Source organism: Thunnus thynnus, chromosome 5 (genome assembly GCF_963924715.1).
Source record: "Thunnus thynnus chromosome 5, fThuThy2.1, whole genome shotgun sequence".
Classification (NCBI taxonomy): Eukaryota; Metazoa; Chordata; class Actinopteri; order Scombriformes; family Scombridae; genus Thunnus; species Thunnus thynnus.
Window position 1 is genome coordinate 15,320,891 of NC_089521.1, and position 10,179 is coordinate 15,331,069.

A 10,179-nucleotide genomic window follows, 5' to 3' on the forward strand; every position below is an offset into this window, starting at 1 on the left:
TGCATCATAAAGGGACTACAGCAAGAAAAACGTGTCAGTGTTCATTTGGGCTCCTGACTGTTGTTTTAGGAACAACATGAACAATTATGAACCTATCCTTTAAGGGGCTTTAAAAAAGAACAAATTTGAGGGTCTACATTTCCGTAACTGAGAAGCCTCCATCTGCTGATGATCATGTGATATGAGTGAAAGTTCCGGCACGGCTACTATGTGGACCTTGAGGTAAGCTTTATAGTATAATAAATGAGAGTGTAAGAAAAAACACAACAAATGGAGCATTACTAATATACAATGATGACAGAACATTAAATCATGAAAATGTAAAACATAAAATGATGAAGATGCACAGAAGCAGTCAAAAGTTTGGACACACCTTCTCATTCATTTCAATGAGAGGGTGTGTCGAAACTTTTGACTGGTCCTATAGCTCAATTGAAAGTACTGTAATAGTGAGGGTGAATTTCGGGATATTAGTGTCAAAAAAGATCGATGTGTACAGAAATAAACTCACTACAGAGCAGTATGAGAGCAGTGTAGTGTTACTGGGAGGAGGCGTAGCTGCAGTCCGTTGTATTTTTAAAACTGCGTCATCTGCAGCTTCTCCCAAAACACTCGCAATACATCGCTGCCCCCCTCCCTGTTCCCAAAATACGCAATAGTAGTGGTTGTAACCAGTATACAGCGCATTTTAAGCCCAGGTTGTGTCGGACAAATCAGATTATTGGGTAGGTAAACTGGATTCTGACGTAAACGGCTTAAACCCCCGCCAGAGGAGCATCGCATGTGCTGCTCGGTCAGCAACAGCAGCAGCAGTCGGTGAGAGGAGAGCAAGCCTGTGCAACCTCCAGGCAACACACTCCTCCTCTCCTCCTCCTCTCCAAGGACCTGAGTATGACTCCTCTGATATTTCACTGAGACTGAACGGAACGGAAGACCCGCCGGTATCATGGCTTCGTATCTGCAGGTGAGGCTGTTTGCTGCGGGCATGTCCGAGGATTTGTTTGGGTCTAACTTGTTCACTTGTCAGGGTGTGGTTGTGTGCGCCTCGTACTGTAATTAGGCCTGTTTGGACAGACAGCAGGTGGCACGCGTCCCTCCGATCAGTGTTCGCTCGTGCTACATCAGCGTTTGATGCTCATTTATCCCCCAAATCTCCTCAGTCATGTAGTGTGCGGGGATAAACAGGTGGTCAAGAGGCTTCTGTGTTGCTAGGGAGGGCAAGGGGAGGCTTCACGTTGTTTTAAACGCATCCTTGGTTATCTGTCAGTGCCAACCTTTTTTTTTTTGGCGCAGAGTTGAATGGGATGTCTTTTCTTCTCGTTGCAGATCGCCGATGATGAGAAAGGCCACGAGCTGGACCTTTTCTGCGTCCCTAGACATTACGAGAACGATTTGGACAAGGTGATCATCCCTCATGGACTCATCATGGACAGGTAAACCAATCAACAGCAGCCTCTCAGCAGCACCAAAACTGGAAATTATACTCTCTCATATTTCTGTCAAGTCATCTGACACACATTCACTCTCTGGCTCTTCCTGTTTTCACTGTCTCTGACGCACACAGCCATACTGGCCGATTCTAGGATTACAGTAATAACAACAAACTTTATTCATGTAGCACAATTCATCCTTCAAATGCAGCACAAAGTGCTCAACATAAAAGCAGATTGTCATAACATTTATGATACAGCAATAAAAAAAGAAAATTAAAAACGACTGGATAAGACAAGATGAAACAACTGTCAGGTAAAACACTGGTGGAGAAAGCAATGGTAAGAAGATGTGTCAACAGATTTAGAGCCCCTTAGAGCCTTGGGTGGACTCGTCCAGAGTTTTGGGGCGTCTCCGTGCCTTTTAGTTCTGACCTTCGGAACAAACAAGACGTTTGAGCCAAAGGATCAAAGTGACCTAGCAGGCACATTTGTCTTAACCATTTAAAATTAGAGTAACCTGAGCTCTGTCTGGTTTGCATCAGAACAGATGCTGCTTCGTTCTCTGTACATCTGTAACTGACCAACAGCTTTTTTAGACACACCAGACAGGAGAGCGTTACAATAGTCCAGCCTGCTAGTGCACCATACTGTATTTGCTTGACAAATGACTGTAGCCAATGTCCTGAGGTGCATTTGAATGTGGATTTGGCAGGGAGGGGTTGTTGCAGTTCAGAGAAATGCATGGTAAGCAATTATTCGTAAGTGCAATATCGTGTTAAGGTTCTCCTCACTGCCCGTACAAACTGCATCAACACTGCACTGTAATTCACCAGGAATCTGTTTCCCTGTCCTCATCCAGTTGTGTGTCTTCCCTCTGTGGTCCAGGACAGAGCGCCTGGCCCGCGACATCATCCGGGACATGGGGGGGCACCACATCGTAGCCCTGTGCGTGCTGAAAGGGGGCTACAAGTTCTTCGCAGACCTCCTGGACTACATTAAAGCGCTGAACCAGAACAGTGATAAATCAGTCCCGCTGACGGTGGATTTCATTAGGGTGAAGAGCTACTGTGTAAGCTGCCTTTCTCATTTCATTTCCAGGAACCACTTGTGCTGATGTGAGGTGTGTGATACAGGCTTGGCTTCAAATACAAATGAAAACAATGTCATTAAATCAGAAATGGACTGCGCACTGCAGATTCAGCATTTTGAACATGAAATGTAGATTTGTGGTGTGGCTTTTTTGTTATGACTCAAGCAGAGCAGGCAAAATGAGGTTAATCCAACTCTGCAACCCTAAACACACTTGTATGATGTGTGATGTCTCCTCTCCTCTAGAACGACAAGTCAACAAACAACGTCAAAGTCATCGGAGGGGATGAGCTGTCAAATCTCTCAGGCAAGGTTAGTCCTCTGATGTTTGACAGGCAGAAATACTTCAACTACACAGCTTTTTATACATGTATACTTCATCAACTGTTCTTCTATTTTGTTTTCTGCAGAATGTCTTGATTGTTGAGGTAAGACTTTTTATTCTGTATTAAGGGTGGGAGATATAGATAAAACTGTTGTATGTCCTCTCAGTTTAATTATGGATAAGATAATCAGATGGGAATGTCACTTTTTTGATTAATCCATAAAATTTAACACCTGACTAAGACCTTCATCACACTGATATCATGATATATTATGGTATATATCTGTATTGGTGTATATGGTAATATTGCATGAGTGTGTACCAGTATTTGTATTTTTAAATTAAATTCCTTGATGTAAAACAGCAACATCTGTCATATATTATTGCCTTCTGTTAATGCCTCCACTTTAATGCGACTTCTTCTTATGTCTTGCATTATAAAAGGATATTGTGGAGACAGGAAGGACGATGCAGACGCTACTTTCCCTGCTGAGTGAATGTAAACCCAAGATGGTTAAAGTTGTAAGGTAAGGCACAAATCAAATCCAGCAAGCTGAATTATAGATGTCCACTATAACTGGCTGGTATGTTTTCAGAGAGAGTGCATGGAACAGCGCTCTTAGCTAATGGACACTCTTACTTTAGGTCTGTATTAGAGATGTAATGTGACAGAGGGAGGGAGCAGCTTAAGAGTTAATCTGCCGCACTATTAACTGCACTGTGGAGATAGAGGCCATTTCTCTGATGTATTCCTGATGGGCTGGTTGAAACAGGAAATGTGTTGAAGCAGTGTGGGTTTCCTCTGATGCCTGCATGTGCATAACAGATAGCAGTTTGCCCTCCTGTATAAATAGTCATTTCTGTTGTTTCACATTAAACTGCAACTAGTCAATCAACGACAGAAAACTAATCTGTCCATTTTGATAACTGATTTGTTGTTCAAGTCATTTTTGAAGCAAAAAAACATTTGATGGTTCCAGCTTCTCAAATGTGTGAATTTGATGCTTTTACTTGTCTTCAAGTCCAACTGAAATTAAATTGCCTTTTTTTGTCTACTGCTACTACTTTTAAATGATTTGATTTCATGATGGTGCTTCCTAGTTTTGCATTATTTCAATGAAATACCTTTCCATCATCCGCTTATGTAGCTGGAGTCCTTATTTCAGTACAGCAAATCAAATCTTGCATAAAGTGATAATGTGGTGTTCAATCATAGGCAGAGCAGACGGTCGCACTGAGCCTGATAGCATCCTGCTACACAATAAAAGAGCCACAGACTCTGAACAACAACCCACATGAGCTTTCCTGCTAAAGTCTCCTTCTTATCTATCTATCTAACTTACAAACTTGAACACAAGTCTTGTCAAGCACCTTAGCTTGTTGAATGAGCCACCAAACACTCACTCTAACATCAGTTAGCAGGCTACATGGTTAATTAGCTGCTCAGCTGCAGCACAGTAAACAACATTTAAACATACCTGAAAATGTGACTTCAGACTTCATTCATTAGATGCTAATTTGCTAAATGCTATTCAAAATCCCTGTTAGTAACACACTAACACACTGTCTGACTTGTGGCTACAGCAGTTTGTTTACTTTGTCTCTGTTCTGAACAATGTAACACCATTAGCCTGCCAGCTAATGTCAATCAATCACACACTGCCCCCAAGACAGATGAGAAAAAAAAGAGCATTTTTGATATTAACTCCCAAAACCTTTTTTCATCATTCTAATAATACAAAACTATTAACAATATATTTAAAAACATATTGACACTTATTTTTGACTGCAAAGAGGGATGGTTAAATGTGATTTCAGTTGGACTTTAACATTAGAGTAAATTGCGTACTTTTGTGTTTTGGACTGTTGGTCGGACAAAATGAGACAATGATTACATCACTTTGGGCCTTGGAAATTGTAATGACCATTTTTCACAGTTTTCGGATGTTTTATAGACCAAATGATTAATCAAGAAAATAATTGTGTGATTAATCAATAATGAAAATAATCATAACCTACTTTCATGTCTGTAATTATTTACCTCTTGTCAATGTGTCTCTTGCTCAGATGTTGCCAGTGTAAATAACAGAGTTTTTAATTGACCTGTCTAAATGTAACCAATGACTTAAAGGGTTAGTTCAACCAAAAAGATAAATAAAATGAAATAAAATTCCCAAGCCTTTGTTCTGGTTATACAGTACTGTGCAAAACTCTTAGGCACTAAAGTGAGGATGCTTTCAAAAGTAATGCCATGAATAGTTTTTATTTATCAATTAACTTCATACAAAATTCAGTAAACAAATGAAATGAACTCAATATTTGGTGTAACAATTCTTTGCCTATAAAACAGCTCCAGTTCTCCTTGGTACACACACAGTTTTTCAAGGTACCCCAAGTATCTTGGAAAACTTGCCACAGTTCTTCTGTGGATTTAGGCGTCTCAGTTTTGCTTCTGTCTCTTGATGTAATGTGGGGGCTATACCATCTGTTGCAGGACTCCTTGTTCTTATTTTCACTGAAGATAGTTATTTATGACTCTGGCTGTATGTTTGGGGTTGTTGTCATGCTGCAGTATAAATTTGGGACAGATCAGATGCCTCGCTGATGGTATTGCATTATGGGTAAGAATCTAAACATCTTAAGTGTGTAAAACTTTTGCACAGTACTGTATGTCTTTTGAGTGGGCAGCAGACATGTCATTTGTATTGAGGTTTTGAGAGATCAGAGGTAGATATTTAAAAAAAAGCCAAACTATCTGCATGGTTGGACACCACTATGGGCAAGAGGGAAAAATGTTGTTTAGTAATTTGGGTGAACTGACCTTTCAAGACAGCAGGGGTTCCATAATTGGTCACCACTTGCTCTCTACTCTGGTTCCAGCCATGCATGTAAAATAAGCTCCACACAAAGTGGTTGATCTTGAACCATGAATAGCATTTGTTTGGCCAAGGTGTTGTGCAGGTGTACAAATCAAAGCCACCTATCAGGATTAAAACCTGCGCTGAAAAAGGTCATGGTGACAATTCTCTCTCTTTCACATGTTAATTTCTCTTTCAAGGCGTTTGTTTCATATGATATCCTGTATATTCCCTGTTTGTTGTTCAAGTCTTTTGGTGAAGAGGACCCCGAGGAGTTCAGGGTACAGACCAGACTGTGAGTACCTCTTTACTTATGGTACCACCTTACATCACATGTTATTTATGTAATGTATTAGTGTATAGTAGTGCTCACTTGGGCACTCACATGTGTCTGGGGCTTTGAAGGGCTGGTGAAGTGTTACTTAATAAAGCTGTGTTTTCTGTGCAGGATTAACATTAATTTCAGGAAAAATCTACTCCTAATGTAGTTGAGCCTGGCACTTCTGCACTAAAGCTTGCTTGATACTGTAGCCACAAGGTCGCACTGTCTGTGATTATGTAATGCTTTTAGGTTTGAGTTGGATAATCTCTTTAAGATCGTCCCTGAAGGACAGCTGTTACTGTAAGCGTTTTGACTTTCCGCTATACAACACTACCATCTTAAGTACAGCCTCACACAGACAGTAAAAGAGCAACGTCTGTCAGCACTACACAGCCTCTTCTTACTGTAAATGTTTCCGGATCTAATTTCAGATCACTTTAAGAGTTTTACTTCCACTGCATTTACTGTAGTTGTTTTGTTTCTTGTACTGTATATGACTCACATTGGTGGTGTCTCTATTTTTTATCTCAGACATTGGCTTTGAGGTGCCGGATGCCTTTCTGGTGGGCTACGCTTTGGACTACAATGAGTACTTCAGAGATCTCAGTGTAAGTTTATAAGATTTGATTACTCCTGATGAAAATAATGACTTTTTATGAAACAATGTGTCCCAGTTCCATACCACTACTAATTGTATGCAGTATGTATGATATACTGATTCTCATAGTATACTATTTTCCGAGTTGCCATACAAAATATCAGTGGACTTCACAGTTTTGTACTAAAATGTATCAATCAAACTGCAACAGTATAATGTCACTGTCATACATCATATATTCAATACATTTTATCTCCCTATATGAAAATCTAAATGCTGCTTCAAAGCCTGGCAGGAATATATTAGGCCTTTTAATAAGCCTTTCTTTTAACAGAAGACATTTTGTCGTGTCACAATGGAAAAAGGTGTAAATAATCGACTTAATGATGGCTGAATTCCATTAACCTGCTTTGGTTTCAGGGTCGTGGTGTTGTTGCACGCTGGCTCACTGTCACATTCTCATGGCTTACTGGTATACCTGAATATAGCAGAGCCATTGTTAATGTCATTAGTGACACCTGTGCCTTTTCCTACTATGACATGTCAAAAAGTCTGCCATTAAAAAGGTCCATTCTGGTGGAGAAATACTAAATCCCTCTTTGAAATTGTATTATTTTTAACATGATAATTGGGTCTTCAAAAACCCATCACGTGTGATTTGTGTAATTGTAGAAGTTGGAACTCCTCAAATTGTTAAAACTCATTTTTCTCGAAACAACACAGATGACATGACCTCAGTGTTCAGGGCTGTAGCTACAGCCCTGGATAGTATATGTAGTGGCTGTATAAAAAGCAGAATTGAAACAGAAACTACTTCCTGGACTATGAATGCTTTAAAAAACTCGAAATAACTGCCCTCCGGTTTGTTTGTAATTATTTCACAGCACATCTGCATACTGAATGATCAAGCCAAGGAGAAGTACAAAGTGTGAAGAGATGAAGCGCTGCAGAGAAGATGACTGAAATCAATGAAGACTAGGACCACTGTGATGACCCTCCTTAGCTTTGCTGTGTTTTGAATCTTTATTTTTCTACACAAGAATCCACAACATGTGACTTGTGGGTTGTAAATAACCTCAAGAGGAATATTTCTTTTCCCCCCATATTAAATAAATGGGATTATTATTATTATGTATATTATGGATATTTTGGTTGTTAACTTTTAATTTATTTATTCACTTATGTGTATAGGCTGTAAATGTAAATTGCAGTTTTATCTTGGAGATAGAAAGAGAATGACATTAATTAATTTGCTCATTAAATCACGTCTCAGGCTACTGCTTTATGTTCAGTGAACTGTCAGTCAAATGTAAGTAACCCACAGTTTCTACATGTTTTTGTTTTGACTTATCATGATATCATGTTGAAATAACCTCTCATTATGCTATAAAATGACTGACTTGGAATGTACTGTATGTTTTATTTCACATGTGATGTTTTCATCGAGGACCTGTTTACAGCAATACAAATCCTGTTAAAACCTTGAATCCTGTTTTTTTCCTGTTGCACTTTTTCAGTTCTCCCAGAAGAGAGAGTGGGTGGCACATTACAAATAGTTTCTCTACTTTAAAGCCATATTCTAGAAAAAAAAAACAATTTCCCTGTCCTTTCATGTGATAATATTTGCATTTCCATTTATAATGTTCTTGTTTATTTTTTCTATATCTATTTGTGTGTATATGTGATGTATAATAATCATGAAATCTCCATTTACACTGCACTAATAGTTAAATGGCTTGTGGATGTACTACAGACGGGCTGCCGCGTTCAAGTGATATGGGAGTTACCGTAATTACGAGTATCAAATTTGTAAATAGCGTTCACTGTCGCCCTAATACAGCCATGGTTCACGTAACCAAGTCATAGTTTTATTGGGAAACTATTTTTTCCCTAAAAGCTTCGATATATCCGACTTGGCACTTAGTAACACGAAAGTGGCTGAAAATTAAGCAAACGTGGACGCCTCACGTTAGCTAAAGTCCGTCATTTAATGTTATTAAACTCACCTTAACGGATATAATGCTATTTTGTTAATGCACAAAGTTGCACTTTATGCTTTTCTGAACATCTTAAGTCGTTTCAGGCTTTGTCGGATGGCTCCTTGTCATCCATCCGACAGAGCCTGAACGCGGCATGAAAGCGGAAGTTCATCGCGTACTGTGACCGTTCTGTAAGGTCTTATTTACATGTACCGAACTATTAACGAGAGTGACGTTTTGGTTTTCACAGTTAACATGCCATTTACTGCAAGCTCAGTTTTTGTGCCAACGTTAGCTTGCACGTTGTGACGTAAAGACGTAAGGTCACCTTAAACTTAAACATTTTCTTTTTCATTATTTTAAGACCCCAAATCAAGTAGTTCATATCCGTACCGCTGCCTTTTTACTTGCAACAGAAATTGGTTCGCTGTATAAGACTAACTCGGACCTGAAACCCCACAGTTACAGTGTGTACACTTACCTGCTGCTTACCTTTCCTCCTCTGAATTGAAACCGAGCTGCCATCATGCCCATAAAAGAGGATACAATAGCCATATTAAAGCAGTTTGACACTGGAAACAAGTTTTCCTATCTGCCTGTGCTGCCTAAAGCCTCAGTGCTGGTCCCACTGTTAGTGAAGGATGGAGAGCTGCACACTCTGATGACCCTGCGGTCAAAGGAGGTAACCTGCATTAATGTTATTTAGAGGAAGGATCACATTAGTCTATATTATTTGACAACTTTTGACCAACTTGTTTGTGTCTGCAGCTGAGGACCAATGCTGGGGAGGTGTGTTTCCCGGGTGGGAAGAGAGACCCCAGTGACAGAGATGATGTGGAGACTGCCTTGAGAGAGGCAGAGGAAGAGATAGGTTTACCACCTGACCACGTCCAGGTTGTCTGTAAACTGTTCCCTATTATGAACAAGGTAAAACTTGGGAACTAGGGTCTTATTCTCCTCCTGGGCGTCACATGCTTTTGGTCCATCTCTATCTGATGTTGTCCCCTCTCCTATCTTCATCTCTTTTAACAGAGTGGTCTTTTGGTGACCCCGGTGGTTGGCTTCATAGACGAGTCATTTTGTCCCCGTCCAAACCCAGCTGAGGTCAGTGCCGTATTCACCGTCCCACTGGACTTCTTCACCAGTGAGAAGGACCACTTTACTACTCATGGTGCTGCTGGGATGACGGGGCCGTTGCACTCGTTTTATTTCACAGACCCTGATACAGGAAACCAGTATCACATATGGGGCCTGACTGCTATGGTGGTCATAGTGGTTGCTCTCCTTGCTCTCAGGAAAAAACCTGAGTTTGACGTTGGTTTTGACTCTGAGGATCCGCTATCATTCTTTCAACAGATTCTGCATCGAAGAATTAGTAAACTATGACTAAACGTATTTGTGCCAATATAAAACACGTGACTTAAGATTTCTTATTGTTACTGCAGTCTACTAATATACTGTATTAATCGTGTGAGGAAGAGTGCAATGTGAAACATGAAAAGGATTAATAAGACATGTCTGTAAAACTTTTGCACTTTAACTTTTCTTAATTAAAGGGGAAAGAAGAACCAAACT

At 40.0% G+C, this 10,179-nt stretch overlaps 2 protein-coding genes across 2 annotated transcripts; both read left to right on the plus strand.

Annotated features, from left to right (window-relative positions):
- The first annotated feature begins 444 nt into the window (after positions 1 to 444).
- hprt1l (hypoxanthine phosphoribosyltransferase 1, like) lies at positions 445 to 8,112 on the plus strand. The gene is made up of 9 exons (XM_067589498.1): positions 445 to 964; positions 1,327 to 1,433; positions 2,319 to 2,502; positions 2,769 to 2,834; positions 2,933 to 2,950; positions 3,292 to 3,374; positions 5,954 to 6,000; positions 6,559 to 6,635; positions 7,510 to 8,112. The coding sequence occupies exons 1-9, from the start codon at positions 947 to 949 to the stop codon at positions 7,555 to 7,557; spliced, it is 648 nt and encodes a 215-aa protein (XP_067445599.1). The 5' UTR covers positions 445 to 946; the 3' UTR covers positions 7,558 to 8,112.
- Positions 8,113 to 8,821: 709 nt separating this feature from the next.
- Positions 8,822 to 10,177, plus strand: nudt7 (nudix (nucleoside diphosphate linked moiety X)-type motif 7). Its single transcript, XM_067589497.1, has 3 exons — positions 8,822 to 9,286; positions 9,373 to 9,531; positions 9,637 to 10,177. Exons 1-3 carry the CDS (start codon positions 9,131 to 9,133, stop codon positions 9,988 to 9,990), a joined length of 669 nt encoding a protein of 222 aa, XP_067445598.1. The 5' UTR covers positions 8,822 to 9,130; the 3' UTR covers positions 9,991 to 10,177.
- The last annotated feature ends 2 nt before the right edge of the window (positions 10,178 to 10,179 follow it).